At 53.9% G+C, this 15527-nt stretch overlaps 4 protein-coding genes across 4 annotated transcripts; 2 read left to right on the forward strand and 2 right to left on the reverse strand.

Moving 5' to 3' along the window:
- Positions 1 to 71: 71 nt before the first annotated feature.
- PG998_001056 (mitochondrial 37S ribosomal protein mS42) lies at positions 72 to 1038 on the forward strand (the record flags this gene model as incomplete). Its single annotated transcript, XM_066867874.1, has 2 exons — positions 72 to 276; positions 392 to 1038. The coding sequence occupies 2 exons, from the start codon at positions 72 to 74 to the stop codon at positions 1036 to 1038; spliced, it is 852 nt and encodes a 283-aa protein (XP_066736289.1).
- A 1535-nt stretch (positions 1039 to 2573) lies between these two features.
- PG998_001057 (uncharacterized protein) lies at positions 2574 to 5225 on the reverse strand (the record flags this gene model as incomplete). Its single annotated transcript, XM_066867875.1, has 3 exons — positions 2574 to 3449; positions 3613 to 4881; positions 4941 to 5225. The coding sequence occupies 3 exons, from the start codon at positions 5223 to 5225 to the stop codon at positions 2574 to 2576; spliced, it is 2430 nt and encodes an 809-aa protein (XP_066736290.1).
- An 858-nt stretch (positions 5226 to 6083) lies between these two features.
- On the reverse strand, positions 6084 to 6374 carry PG998_001058 (uncharacterized protein; the record flags this gene model as incomplete). The annotated part of the gene is made up of 1 exon (XM_066867876.1): positions 6084 to 6374. One exon carries the CDS (start codon positions 6372 to 6374, stop codon positions 6084 to 6086), a length of 291 nt encoding a protein of 96 aa, XP_066736291.1.
- Positions 6375 to 11779: 5405 nt separating this feature from the next.
- PG998_001059 (uncharacterized protein) lies at positions 11780 to 13906 on the forward strand (the record flags this gene model as incomplete). The annotated part of the gene is made up of 2 exons (XM_066867877.1): positions 11780 to 11885; positions 12021 to 13906. The coding sequence occupies 2 exons, from the start codon at positions 11780 to 11782 to the stop codon at positions 13904 to 13906; spliced, it is 1992 nt and encodes a 663-aa protein (XP_066736292.1).
- Between the last annotated feature and the right edge of the window lie 1621 nt (positions 13907 to 15527).

A 15527-nucleotide genomic window follows, 5' to 3' on the forward strand; every position in this document is an offset into this window, starting at 1 on the left:
CCATCCCCAGCAGCAGCGCTTGTAGAGAAGGACGACACCACCACAGGCCCCCTCCTCCCAACACCGACACCATGTTCAAGCCCAGATTCCGGATACCTCGTGTGCGCATCGCGCAGCCTCAGCCGCTGATCCAACGGCGCTCCCTGCACCAAGTGCCTGTCCCGGAATTCAGCAGTGCCAGGGGCATCCCCGGCCTGTTGTCGCGCGATGGCTTCCATCTCGCCTATACCGATTACATGCAGCTGTTGGTCGACAAGTTGAATGCCCTCGTTGCAGGTAAGATTGATGGCTCGCTGTGAAGCCGCGTCTTCGTCTTCGTCTTCGTCTTCGTCTTCTTCTTCGTGCTGTTGTTCGGCCCGCTAAACTGTGTATACTCTCTCCCCTCCCTTAGGCACCGAGATGGAGCAGAAAAGCCCGATTCAGATCCTCCAACAAACCGCTCGAGAACCTTCAATGGCCCCCACCTTCAACTATGCCTCCATGCTGCACAACAACGACTTCTTCTTCAGGGGCCTGAACTCGTCTGAAAACGAGAAGCCCATGTCGGGGCGCCTGCAGGCGGCCTTGGAGGACTCGTTCGGCTCTGTCGAGACGCTGCAGCGCGAGATGCTCATCACGGCCTCGGCCATGTTCGGCCCCGGCTTTGTGTGGCTCGTCAAGAACGGCAAATCCAAGGACTACCGCGTGCTGGCCACCTACCTGGCGGGCTCCCCCTACAGCAGTGCCCACTGGCGCCGCCAGGGCATCGACATGAACACGGTTGAGGGCCCCGCATCTACGGAGAAGTCTGGGGCCGCCCAGGAGTTCATCGCCCGCTCGCAGCTCGGCGCCGGCGCCGCCAACGGCACCCGCTGGAAGAACACGGCGCCCGGCGGCATCGACGTCATTCCCCTGCTCTGCGTCAGCACCTGGGAGCACGTCTACCTCCGCGACTACGGCGTCGCCGGCAAGAAGCAGTACCTGAACAACTGGTGGAACACAGTTGACTGGACCAAGGTCAGCGATCGTGCGCAGATCGACAGCAACCACATGTACTAAAAAGAGTATAAAATCTCGGTGCGTTGCTGGGCCAGGCGAGGAAAGAATAAGTAAAAAATGAAAATCTCTTCCTGGATGAATATGGGCTGTAAGATACGTCCTGGTAACTAGCGACCTCATCAAGGGGTGTTGCTGTGTTATAGAATATATATGTAACATGTGTACCATATCTTGCAAATCCACTCCAATGGACCCATGGGCAAAGACATGCAGACCTGTGCTGAACAATGAGGCCGCTAGATAGATCTTCCATGCTATCATTCCTCAGTATCAAGCGTGTACAGGGTTCCTCGTTGCTCGGTGGGAGTATATCGAGTCCCACGCTTGTAATGGTCGAGTCTCTAATATTGGACGTTCTAAAGTCTTGGTGGCGTGGGCATCTGCCATGGCGATCTTTGACCATGTTGCCGAGTATGCAAAAGCAGTAGCATGGTGAACCCAATGATGCCATACCGCTCTTATAGATGGCCATGCGGCTTTTCCGTATCCGTATCGCAACTTAACGGGTTCGTGGGATTTGTTCACTAACGGGTTTTCCCTTCAAGCCAGAGCACACGGTCGCAACTGTGGATAATCCAGTCTGGGCATCATCCTGACTGAGCCCTTATGGCTAAGATATAGCACTGCCAGGGCCAGGGCAGAGACGCGGGCCGAAGCGATGCGCATGGTCAAGATTGCGTAGTATAAACTGGTACTAACATTGCGAATATTGTTAATAGGACATACATCTCATTCACCCGTTCACTTGGTGCTATAAAGGAAGTTTCTAAGCTACACTACATGTTTTTTACGTTTTGTAGGAACTTCCCTGGGCTAATTCGATAGTTGGTCAAAATGGGCCGAGCTCGTGAGGGTTTTGCCATCTCGAGCAGGCTGAACGAAGCATGCAGATGGCGAGGTAACTCGTAGATAGACACTGACAAGGCACAAAAGCATATACGGAGCGGCGTTGTGCATTTCGGAACCAAGGGCAAGATGCCCCCGGGTACGTATGATATGTCACTTTATAGCACGCTACGCACGTTGGGATTGTCTAGTTTCCAGTCATGGTTCCCTTTATTCAGTCTGGGTAGGTATATGGTAACTGTATATTCAAAAAGAGCGTGGTGCTTAAAGACAGTGCGAAGAAATGAAATTCATGCCTTAAAACCGAACACGTGCTGTCAAAGATAAAGTCAAGTTCGATTCGCTAGATAAAAGACCCAAGTATGCTTGCGCTTGCTTGCTCGTTTCTGCCAGTCTCGAAAAGCGAAAACTGGCTCAGAATGGTATCATATGTATGTCTGTAAATGTTTTGTGCTTTTGTCCAGCATCATGTCATGCCCGGCACCAAAGCCATAAATCAAACGACAGAAGAAAAATAACCCTAGAATGAGGTTGTGTGGTATAGTGCAAAAAAGGAAAACGCAAGAGTTGAGAGAAGGAACCAAGAACCCCAAAAACCGCAAATCCAAATCAGGCATCCGCCCGTCGTCATCATCGTTCGTCACTGTAAGCTCCTGTCTCCAGTTTCATCATCATCTCCTATCATCGTCTCAGATCATGGCTCCGTTCACACTGATCTCGAAGCCCTCTCCCTTCTGCTTCAGCGCCTTGGCGAGCATAAGCTCCCGCATCCAGTCGATGCGCTCGTCGCGGCTGCGCACGGCGAAGTGGTGGGTCTTGCCCGTGCCGTTGACGCCCTCGGTCATGGCCGCGGCGGAGCTGCTGCTGCCGAGGCTGCTCTCGCGCTTGTGCAGGCGCGCGCCGAGCAGGGCCTCCTTGCCCTGGGGGATGAGCTGGAAGGCGAAGGCGGCGACGTCCTTGTTGTCCTTGGACTCCTTGGACGAACGCGAGATGCTCATAGCCTTGAAGGCGGCGTTGAGTTTGGACGTGCTGGCCAGCGACGAGCAGGCGATGGCGTAGTCGTCAATGTCAATGTACTCGAGCGTGTTGGCCCGCCGCGTCTCGACGTCCTTGTGGATCGCCAGCCGCGTCCCCTTGAGCGTCGCGTAGTGGTCGTGCCACTCGTGACGCAGCATCTTGGTCTTGCGCTTCCGGACGGGGCCCTGGTAGGAGATGCCTTCGGCGTCCCGGATCGTCTCCGGCTCCGGGCTGGTGGTGCCCAGCGGCCGGAGTGTGCGCTCGAACGTGGTGCGCTGCTGGGGCGACCAGGGGTACTGCGCACGGGGAGGGGCATGGAGTGGCTGTTGGGGGCGGGAAGGAACTCGGGGAGGTGAGTTTTGAGGGGACCTCGGTGAGCTCCTGGTTGGGCTGGTATGTTGTTGTGGTTGTTGCTGCTGCTGGTGCTGATAAGGCATGGCATGGGCAATGGGGTTGCATCGTTCTCCTCGAGAGGAGCCATGGTTTGAAAGGTGGATGGTCTGCGTGATGCGCGCGAAAAAGTCCTTATTGGAACTGAAGGGCCGGCCCTGTATGACATATCGGGTGGGACTGACTGTGACGCATCTCGCGCAACCGGGCCAAGTTGTACGGCTGTGACTGGGATGTCCATCTCTGAGCATGGGGTGCCAAACCGATAGGGAGCGACTGGCGTTTGCAGATCAGGCGACATGGCCTCGGCCCTATCCATACGGTAGGGGGTGAATGACTGCTGGGCATGAGACGGCCCACGCTGCGATGCTCTAGAGACTGTTTGTCGTCCGGGGATAGACAGCTTAGGCAGGGTGCGGAGCCCCTCATGCGGTGTTTGTGTGTTGGAGTATAGCTCAAAGGGGGAGTTGGGGGTACTTGCTCTTGAGCGACATCCCCTTCTTGGTGCTGGAAGTCCAAAAACTGTCTAACGTTATCCTGGGGGTCTCTGGCCTGGATGTTACGGAGGGTCGCTTCCTGTAGATACTGGAAGGGGCCGATTCCGGTGCCAGGTCCGAGGACGTCAGAAGATGCTACCACGGAAGGCACGGCGTCAGACATGGGCCGCAAGGCTTCTGTGGAAGACGGCCGGTTGAGAGCCTTTGCGGTCGATGCGTTTCCTGGGTCTCCAGCAACAAGAATGACGCCTCCGACGGTGTCGGCAAATGGGTGTTCTTTCTTGAACTCCTCGATCATGCGCTGTTGTTTTCTCCACGTCTTGCAAGCCTCGCCCTTGGAGCACTTGTGAGGCTTGGGGATGACTTGCTCGATGCCCACAATGGACACTGACTCCAGTGGCGAGATGATGTCTTCATGTGCCGGTCTGTTCATGCGCCGCTTGCTGTGTCCGCGGCTGGGCTTCGCATCGGTGTCACATCTCTCCAATCTCCTCCGCTCCTTTCTAGCCTCTCTGCTCTCCTCGTTCTCAATGGGTGTTGTTGGCCGGGAGCTCTTTTCTTGGATGCCCCGTAGCTGGGAGACGTGATGCCAAAGCTTCATTCTGATGCCGAGCGAGCCGATGCCCAGTTCCTTCAGATCCTCCGATTTCAGTGTCATTAAGATAGCCCCGGTAATGTCATTTTCGATGAACTTTTCTGCGATATGCGGCTCAACGCCAGCATTGAGCATCCATTGTGCCACCTTCTCCGGCTGCCAGGAGGCCAGGTGTTCCGTGTCCAGTTCTTCATGGGTGAACTGGAAGGGGCTGCTGCGCAACCGCGGCGGCAGCGGCTCCTGGGAGTAGTAGAAGCGTAGTTCTGCGTCAAGAGGCTTGGGGGCCCTTGGCGTGATGGGCGAAAGAGAGAGCGCCTCTTCGTATTCTTGAAAGGAATTTGACGACGTCGAGTTGGCGCGGAACAGATGCGGGCCTCTAGGTCCCTCGACCGGTTTCAGCGGGTCGTATTCGATGGGATACGCCTCGCGAGTCCTGCTCGTCCTGGGCGTGTGTGCCTCCTCGTAAGACGACAGTGTCGTCACACTTTGCTGACCCGACTGGGGAAGAGAATGTTAGCAAAAACGAGTCTAGATCTCGAAAGAACAGTGCTTCTTACCGAATTCAGGCTCAGCCTAGGTGAGTTATTTCCATCATCTTCTTCATTCTCGCTGATTATATCTTCATCCTCGTCCCAGTCTGTGTCTACAATCTCGGTGGCTATCGAGCTAGGTCTTGGCTCTGGGCCCTTTAGGCCGAAGAAGGAATCGTGTGGTCGAGCTTTTTGTTGCATCTCCCGCCGCGATTGCTCGCTAACCATGAAAGACTGTGTATACTTCAAGACATTCATGTCAGTAAGATTAAGAGCGTCCGACGTTGGACCGTTTCCGTGTTCACTTACCATATTTGCTGCTGCTATAAAACCTGTTCGCGCAGTGTACGCTTTTGGTATCAGGCCGTTGCCGGCAAAACTACGATGTTCTAGAATCGATGATATACGGGATAAGAAAAGACGAAAAGGGAAAAAAAAACCTGGGTATAGTCGAGGGATAGAGTGGACGTCGCAAAGAGAGGAAAGAGGGGCTTGAGAAACACAGACGGCAAGTTGCGGATAGTATATGTATCAGACTGGGGGCGTTAGGCCGGTACACAGCAGTGGACTACGCATGCACAATAGCACGTTGTGATAACGTGGGAAGAGATGCTTTTCGAGGTCGGATAATGGGACAATGTGATTTGTTTTCCTCGCCGTCCCTCCGAGAGCACAGTTCACAAGAAGACCATCCATCCATCTGTAGCACACTACATGGTACGACGAGCCAGTTTGCTTGGGTAGTTATGGCCTATCGGTCAGGGTTCAAGCCTGAAGCAGCTCCTCATTCGCTAAGAATAGCAGTGTCGAGGTCGCTCTGCAACTCTGCGAGGAGCGAGTGTTGGGAAGAAGCAAGCGACCGCTAGATTGCAAGCGGTACTGGCCTCCCGAAGAGTGGCTGGTTGGTTGAGAGCCATACGGGTGGAGGTGATGCAGAAGCCTCGCCGCGTCGTGATTGGACGGGATGCACGGAATCACCCCAGAAATAGCCGTTTAAGCGCTTGGCCATGCCGACCAGGGTGCCTTGTCACGCACCCGCCTACCGCTGCCCGTCGACTCCAAAGACCACGGCTTCCATCGCCCAAGTGTGGCTACTCGTGACCAGCGAGAGTGGCTGTGGACTACAAGTTGACGACAACCCCCAGCAAGCAAGGCGATCAACTCCTCTTGCTAGATGCCGTTGGCCGACAGTGTCTGGAGTGTCTTGACCACGGCTCCTCTTTCACCCCCGTGGCACCCGGAGTTGTGAGTCACGAGACCTGGCGGTGAGAGGCCAAACCTGGGATGGGGAGTCTTGCTTCTTCCTGGTGTCGACGACGTAGCCTTGTAGCCCCATAGCAGACCGTTGAGTTGCGGGCCATCCCATTGCAATGCGATGAAGCCGCCAAAGTCTGCGAGAGTGAGCGATGCAAACATAGCACGGAATCTCAACGGGCCAACCCAGGCCGATCCATTCTTCATTTTTTTCCCTCAATGTTAAACGAGAGCTAGTAGAGCAGGGGTCCAATCCAGCCCCCACCAATCAGCTTGGTGAAGGCACTTCTTGAGTGCTGACCGCATACACTGCTAACTCCCAGAAGGGGGGCGGCGACTCCTCAGCGCTTCCTCTGCGAATTCGATGCTATTGGCTTTTCCCCGTCGGTTTGCGAGCTAGCAGCATATGATCAATGTGATCCTCGCTCCTCGCATCCCCTGCGTCGCATGATGCTTCCCGTGACTTAGGAACTAGCTCCCCCTATAGCTCTGGGTCTGGGGGTGATAATGCTGGTACAAGCTGAGCAGCTATGTGCATAGCGCTGCGAGCTACCAGCCTCTGGTTCGGTCCGGTCTTGGTCGTCCCTCCTGGTAGGCAATTTAGCTACGGTTTCGAGCAGAAGATCATGAACGGGCCGTTAGCAACGACGGATCAGTTCTTTGCATTAGGTCCGTCGTAAGAGCTGCCAATGCGACTTAAGACCAGACTAGCCCTCGTCGCCGTCGCAAATGGCGGAGGGGAGTCGGGGGGACCCTGCGAAATTCTCTGCATACTCAGTCGTATTGCCCCAAAAATCTACATCTCGTTTCCCATACCATGCAAGATTGACGTGGAAATCCCTCAACTCTGAAGGGTCCCAGGTCCATTCCAGCGTAACAGCTCTGCATCGTCTGATCTAGCAAGGCCGTTTTATTAGTAAATGCTGTCAAGCTGCTAGGAGGTGAGCTAAACAGCCCGAGTCTGCCCTGGGTCGATGTCGCTACTAGTCCTGCAAAGAAAAAGATAGATGTGATTCCGGCTCCGCCGTGCATAGACAAACAATTCCACGCATTGGTTGCTATGATATGTCACGACATCGAGTTGCAGTAGCAGGGTTTGGAGGCTTTAATCTTATCGTAATCTGGACGTCACTTCGTCTTCCCCCGTCTGCTCTCCTTCCTTTTTCCTACAAGGGAACGTCAGAAGGCCGGCCGAAGCTGAGGAGAACCTTGCTTGGCAAGCGTTACCGGCTGTATCCGACGAGGCCGTCACCTCGATTAGGCTTCCCGGATCAGCAACACGTGAATATGGGTGACACTCCATGATCTTGGGCTGGCTTTGAGATGCCACCCTCACTAGCCCCATCTTACACATACCTAGATTCTCGGACTGCCTTCCCGCAATCTAGCAATGTCTCGGCAGGTCGAGCGTACTGGGCGTACTGGCGGTCATGGCCTGGCCCTCACCTACCCGAATCCCAGCCATTGCCCAATAGGATGTCAAAGGACGAACAACCCTATTCTATAGGGCGAGGTTTCCTGGCGAATATCTATCGGCTATCCAGCAGAGGCGAGCACAGTACGCTTTATGCAATTTCCAGCCCAGGTCATGTTACGTGATTTCATTTAAAAAGGGTGATGGAACTCTCGTCGATTGCTTTTCCGGTCACCAATGGCGGAAGTCGTGATAAGACTCGAACAATGCGCAACTCGACCAGTGATCAACGATGGCAGGACATGGCATGAGCGGATTGGGCACCCGCATAGCTTTAGGTACCGAAAGGTCACATTTTCTGATTTCTACAACGTATCACCCTATCCAGCCCGGCAGTAATCTCCACTTGTCATTTGTGACCGAACCAGGGTTGCTTCCTGGGGGCCTGCAGCCATGGGAAAGGGAAATCGAATACATATGTATGTTGCTCGGAAACACGGACCACAACAAGGATCTAGGCCAGCCCTGCTTATGATGATTTGCATTCCGCTGCCCTTGATTCCCGGTCCGTCATTGGGGGCTGCTCTTATTAACCTACCCAAGCGGCGTATTATGTCGGTAGGTAGGGTAGTATGTGTGGTGGGAATTACACCCCCGTTCGCACACCACACAGCACACAGGTATGTAGGGTAGGCAGGTCCCTTTTCCATTCTTGGGTAATAGGGTTGCTTGGCCAACATATCCGAATGGCAGCTGGATCTCTACAGTACTGCTATGTAGGTCTTATCAAGATGCGTCCCGGCCGTGTAGCAAGTAGCAAGGGAAGCCGGAGTGGTATGGGTTGCGCCTGCGCCATAGGTGATAGATATTCTTCTCGAAGGCGGTCAGCGAATGAACGATTAGGTACGGGGTAGGCCACTACAGAGCACATGATCGGAGGTTTGTAGGAGACGTTTCTTGGACAAGGAACAAGCCTTGAAGCTTACTCTGTCGGTGAGTGCACACCTCAGTACATACATGTAGTATAGCCGACCGATTTAGCCCAATTGCCATGAAAAGGCCATAATTAGCCCACGATGATGATGACGGCAGAGTCGGGGCTACTTAGCTGCAGAACAAGGTGTGATTACTTGCCGCTGTAGTACGTGAAGGTGTGTGACCGCCCAGATTATTAGCCCACATTGTTTGTATGCTAAGCTGGGTTAAATTTAGAATATTGATACTAATTTGCTCGCTTGGGGGCCGGCTAAGCCAACCAGCCAGCGCTGGACAGCGGAAGAACTTTGCACAGCAGCCGACGCATGTACCTACCTTGGCAACTTGGTCTGCCTAATGTAGGAATCAATGTGTCCCTATCTCACCTGCATCAGTCACATTTCCACAGCAGCAGTGCAGGAAGACGACGAAAAGGGCGACGAATATGGGGAGGATCGACTTGAACCCGGGCGAACCTGCATGTTGCATACGGTGTCCCTTGTCCCTACCTTCTTCCTTGTCTTGTGTCCCTCCCGTCCCAATTCCCTGCTGGTCAACCCCTCCTCTCCTGCCAGCCTCTGCCAGCCAGCCAGCCAGCAAGCCAGCCTTTCTTTCACCCACCCTCCTCCTCTCCTGGTTCTCCTGGTTCTGGCAATCCACTCACCACTTCCCACAATACCCATCAACCTGTTCTCCGCTTCCTCGACAAGCTCCGCTCGAGCTCCAGAGGCTAACCATCTGCACTAGCCGTGTCCTTCCCGTCTCTGCATTCAGATTCGTCCAAGTTAATTCCCAGCTGCCCCCCAGCTCCCTTGTTCATTCTCTTCTAGCTCCCGCCAGCGAGCCAATCTTCTCTCCAAAAGACTCTTCTTCATCACAGATGCTAATCGGTTGGTCCCGCCGAGGGCGCTAATGCACCATCCAATATCACACAACGTCGAATCAGCGACTCTGCATGGCGAACCAGGGGCAGGGCAATAGAGGGGCAGAGAAAAGCAGCCACTCCTCGTCAATACAATGGATTGTACTACTGCCCATGTACGATTTCGCTTCCGTGACAAGTCGTATTGGCTCTACATGCAGTATGTACTACAGCACCAGATGGTCTACCCTACGTTACATGTCTGGTGACCAGACAGGGGATTACAAGTAATCACGGGCAAGCATTGACTGGCTACCGCAATGACCAATACCATCATTGATGCTGTCCGATGCAGAGTCATTGGCCGAATTCGCATATTGCGCATGGCCATTCCACAGAGTGCGCTGTGTTCCAGAGCCACCGAGCTCAACAAAACTCAAGTCCAGGCCAGCAGGCCCAGACACAGAGAAGCAAATTCGGCACGTGTTTGCCCGAGGTGTTTCTTTTCTCCTGCTCTGGAGGATTTCGTGAGCGATCGTCAGCTCTTGGTCCCGTCGGCTCCACTCTGGCCGACTTTGGGCGTGAATGATTTCTCAGAAAACCTGTGTGACAATTCAAGAATCGTCACGACATGTTATCCGGAAACAGAAATCTACGCTAATATGTGGGACCTATAGCATGCATACATACATACTTACTACCAGTACATAGTACGTCCTGGGAGAGTCTGACATGCAGCTTTCGCAAGCACAGTCCAAGTCCGTGCTGTCGACGTATGTACGTGTGGTGATCGGTGCAAGGGTTTTCCATCCAGGGTATCGTATCTGTATCTCGCCGAGCTCAGACTCTATGGTGGCACGCACTTCCGGGAGGCGGATGTGGGGTTGTGTGCGAAGGTACTCGTGCTGCTTATCGTTCGAACAGCATCGCTAACTTAGTACGAACAGCTTATGATAGCTATAGTCTCGGCCATGGGAGCTATCATAGCCCAGCGACCTTGTTCGAAGCTAAGTAAGCGGTATGCAGAGACTGAACTGGACATAACAGAACAGTCGAAGCACTTCAACCCGCATCGTGGAAGTCGGTTCGTGGCCGACAATTCCGTCCCCCGCCCGATATTTGGGGCCCGGTATACATATACATACATATACCCTTGTGCATTTTCAGTAAACCGAAAATCCTCTCTGCAGAGCGGGCAGATGAAGGTCAGGTATCACTGGGGTAAGTAAGGCCAGGGCTTGCGAGTACGTGCTCACTGACAAGCCTACAGGTGTTGCTTGGCTGTTGGTCGATTATGACATCCTGGTGTCTGCATGATGCATCAACGGCCGGTCGAGCGGGCTGTCTTGCTCTAACGAGCGAGCTGGTCAGCCACACAAAAGAAAAGCCGGTCACCTCACAGGTCCAAGTTGTGCAACATCCTGGCAAATGCCCCCTGCGGCCATCCCTGTCTGTCCTTGCAGCAGCGTGCTTCCGTAGTGCCACCCACCCACGGTACAAAGCCTTTGTCCGAATATGTATCGCTATTCTCAGCCGGGGTGGTTGGCTAGTGCATCCACACTATCTGCGGGCCCCAAGGCGTGGCCCATGAACGGCCAACCTCATTGGCACTTCTGGGCGCATACCTGGCTCATGTCACCTTCCCCATCCCAGTTGGGTAGTGAAGACTGACGATGTGTATGCATGTGTTGCTAATTAGGCCTGCAGAATATTGGGCTAATTTGGGAATTAGTCCTTTTCGCTGAATGTGTCAAAAATAGAACAGGACTTGTGGTTCGTGATGCAAGCCGATGTGGTCAACCAAGGCGAGGCCACGATATAAGTCTTCCACCGCCAGGTCGTTAAGTGTATCTGAAGAACGAGGTGAAGAGCAGAAGATTCAAAGTGTCGTCCCAATCCCTAAACTAACCTCCTCCTCCCTCCGCCATCCCCCTTAATTCCCTTCCATATCCCATACCTCTCTAACGTGAAAGGCAAGCCGGACTTGCTTGGATCCTGTCACTCATTCGACGAGGCATAATCTAATATTTTTTACCCCGATTCTCATCACACTGGCTGGGCTTGCCCGCCTTCATTTCCACTCAAGATCTGCTCCGGGGCTTTTGGACAAGCGAACTAAGAAAATTCTCCAAGCAAAGAACTAAAGAGGTCCCTGGAGAGTATCCTTACCACACTCCCTGGCTCGAATCTGGACCCCCCTGTTCAACTCGGCAAGAGGACCCCAACACCGAGGCCCCCACACCATTGCTCCCAAGACGCAGGTACTTTTGCTCGTCTTGACTTACAATACAAATGTCATCTCTACCCCCCAACTCTAGAGAAGGCCTCATGCGAGGAACAGCAACACCAGCAGGCGTCAACATGGCAGTCGCACAGCCAACCAAGACGAAGGCAACTTCCAAAACTTCAACAAACAACAATGCCACCCAAAAGACAAAGACACAGATGCACCGCCGGTCAAGAACAGGTTCGTGTTCCTCACCTTTTTTCCCCTTTCAACTTACACGCATGGTTAGCTTCACTTATACGGGCCATCACTCAGCCCGTGTAAGTCGACAGCCAGACCCTACACATTCAAGACTAACACAACGACAATGAACAGGCTGTTACACTTGCAGATTACGGCGAAAGAAGTGTGACGAGGGCACGCCCATGTGCACAGCATGCAAGCACCTCGGTCTCTGCTGCGAGTATAAGCGGCCTATGTGGTGGAGCAACAATGAGGCGCGCCGACAGCACAAGGACGACATCAAGATGATCATCAAGCGGAAGAAGCTATCAGAGAAAGCCTCGCACGCTACTATACAGACTTCTGTTAGCTCACCGCCCGGTCTCTCCCATTCTCTTCCCACCTCGGCCACATTCTCCGATCCCCTGGACCGCACAAGATCGGCCTCCATCGACTCGCACTTCTCATTCAATTTCAACAGCCCGCCCAACATCTCCGACTATGGCTCGTACACCCCTCAAATACATCAACATCCGGACATGATGTTCTCCATGTCTCCTTACGAGATTGACGTGAAGACGGAGCGCCAGATGTTCGTCAATGATGTGCCAACCCTGCGGGAATCAACCATCTCGACCTTCAGCACTTACCACACGCCGCCCCCTCCTGGTACCGTTCTGCCTTCCTATCCTCTGGGTGGCGAATGGACCGAGCAAATCTACCAGGAGCGGAGAGAGTCGCTGAGTGAGGAGAGCCTGAACCCTAACTTCTTCGACTTCTCCCACGGCCCTGCCACAAACAACAGCCAAGTAGACATTGAGCTGGACGAGAGCGACCAGCGCCTGCTGGACCACTTTGTCCAGTTTGTCCTGCCTACCATCTTCCCGATTATCGAGACCAACCAGCACGGATCAGTAGGGTCTGGTCTGATCCTGCCTGCGCTGCAGAACAACAAGGCCTATCTCCACTGCTGCTTGATGGTTGCTGCCCAGCACTTCAAGGCCACAATGAACATCCAGTCGGATGACATTGACAATGACATCATGCGCCATCGACAAGCAACCATCATGGCTCTCTGCGCGGCTCTTAACCAAGATGAGAACCACCAGCAGATCCTGGAAGCGACCCTGGGTCTCATTTTCTTCCAGTGCAGCGTCGGCCGCTACGATGACGGGCTTCCCGACATTCCATGGCACCAGCACTTCGAGGCGGTGAAGTCTCTCGTCACCAAGCTCGACCTGCCCCGCTTGGTCTCAGATCCTACGGAGCCACTCACTCAAACACCATTCAACATGACTCTGACTGCATGGATCGACATCTTGGGAGCTACGATGCAAGGGCGCGCACCCACATTTGCGCACACCTATCGCGACAAGCACCTTTCCACTACCAACTCCTCCCTTGGGCTTCGAGAGCTCATGGGCTGCGACGACCGGGTGATGTACCTCATTTCCGAGATTGCTTGCTTAGAGGCGCTCAAGCGCGATGGAATGGACGACATGACCCTCTGCCAACACGTTGCGTCTCTCGGCGAACAGATCGGCCTGACCGAGGTGGGCGAGACGGCACCCAAGATGGCTTTCAACGCCAATGGGTCGTTGAGCCCCAAGCAGTTGAGCCGCAACATCACTAGTGCATTCCGTCTGGCTGCTCGCATCTACCTGTGCAGCCTGGTGCCCGGCTTCTCGCCCAGCCAAGCCAGCTGCATCGGACTGGTCGAGAAATTGACCAATGTCCTCCAACACATTCCCTCTGGCGCAGGTGGTTTCGATCGAAGCCTGGCATGGGTCTACTTGGTCGGCGGATCTGTCAGTCTCCCCAGCTCGTCGTTCCGACAGCTCTTTGAGAAGCGCATCGCACAAATCGGGGACGGCGTCAACTACGGCAGCTTTGGTGGCGTGACCACCCTGCTCCGAGATATCTGGCAGCAGGCCGACAGCTTTGCGGCTAGCCCCAACGCGACTGGATCTGCCGAGGTCCCTTACATCTCCTGGAGAGATGTCATGCAGATGAAGCAATGGGACTACCTGCTTATCTAGCCGCACCATCATCTCCATCTCCACAGCCGGCCTTGGAGGGGATAACGGGGCGGCACCAAACCCTCTTTCATTCTTTACCACGACTTAATTACCACCTCAACACCACTCTTAGAAAGAGGATGCCGCAAGGCACATCATGGAGGCTTTATCTATGGGACGACGACGACGACACTACGGACTGGGGGTTTCCGTGAGCAGCTGGGCTGGGCGCTGTCACGACGAGGGTTAGATGGTCATTGTTACGGGGTTACGAGGAGATGACGATTTCTCTACTTTTGCTTTTCACGATCTCTGTACGCGCACGCGCGTAGACACACTCACACACTCACGCACACACACACACACACACATACACATTCATATACGCACACTTAGGGGATCGCTTATTCTCTCTACCCTTCACTAAAGATACCACGGCATTGCATTAGGGGACAGGAGTTTTTTTTCATTTTTGGTGGGCTACATAGTCAGGCCATTTCTGGGTTCAAGAGCATATGGTCTGGTCTGGATCAGGGCCCTGGTATATCTCTGTGGCCCCTGGGGGGGGGGATTTTACAAAGGGAAGCTCCGCTTTGACAGTTCCCGCTCTCTGCTATAGTATAGCAAGCAACATGAAGCTAGCAGTCTCGTCGAGTTACGACTCCGGGACCTAAAATTATGTAATCAACACTACACAATATACCCAATTGGAAAATACTTAGTCGTCCACATCTTGACAAGCGATTGTGAGTCATATAGCGTCGGGGAATAGATATACGAGAATTCAAGGGTTCATCGAGTCGAGACGGCCCGCCTCGACGCATTTTGACTGGGTCCAAACAGGTATCAAGAAGAGGGTGGCGGCGAATCAAACCCCAGAAGTGGTGATTGACGGGCAAGTGGAGGCTCAGGGTTACTCGGAGTCATGTGGTAACGCCAACACCACGGAGGATCCTCAGTTGGCTGAAAATCCTGAAATCCTGAAATCCTGAAAACGCTGGAGGGAGAACCGCTTGCTGCACGGGTTCTAGAACGGGAGTCGGTGAGAGCCCAAGTCAGTGGTCGGGCAAGGTTAGGCGACGTCGACGGTCACGAGCACCAAGTGCTTGCCCGCGCATGTCGCATGTCGTGTGGTTTGTGCGCCGTTCCGCTTCCCCCACCAACCTACCGTGTGCATGTGTGACCTCGTTCAAGTATTATACTAACAGACTAATTAATACCCCGGGGTCGAGTCACGGGATAGCATAGAAGGAAATGGTGAGATGAGAGATGCCACGCCGCTTGGTGATCAGTGCACCAACTAGATCGTTTGTTTTTACTTTATCGCCATTGCCATGTTGCCATCCCATGGATGACGTCTTTGGTGGCCTCCGTGACCCCTGACGAGCTGGATCGATACGATGCCGTACCCAACAGCATGCATACCTGAGGGCCCAATGGTCGGTGAAGTGGACGATACCGGCAAACCGGATGCCCAGGCTCTTCAAGAGGGCCAAAGTGACGGGCAGTGCAATGCAAGCCGGATTTAGGCTGGGGACGGGGGGGAGGGGGTACGTAGAGGGAAAACGGAATGCCTATTTCAGCCGATGGCAATCTGAATCGGAGATGCTAATTTGCCCAGGTACAACCCACAAAAGCCTGC

This window comes from Apiospora kogelbergensis, assembly GCF_038363985.1.
Source record: "Apiospora kogelbergensis strain CBS 113332 chromosome Unknown utg000001l_segment0_segment0, whole genome shotgun sequence".
NCBI classification, from domain to species: Eukaryota; Fungi; Ascomycota; class Sordariomycetes; order Amphisphaeriales; family Apiosporaceae; genus Apiospora; species Apiospora kogelbergensis.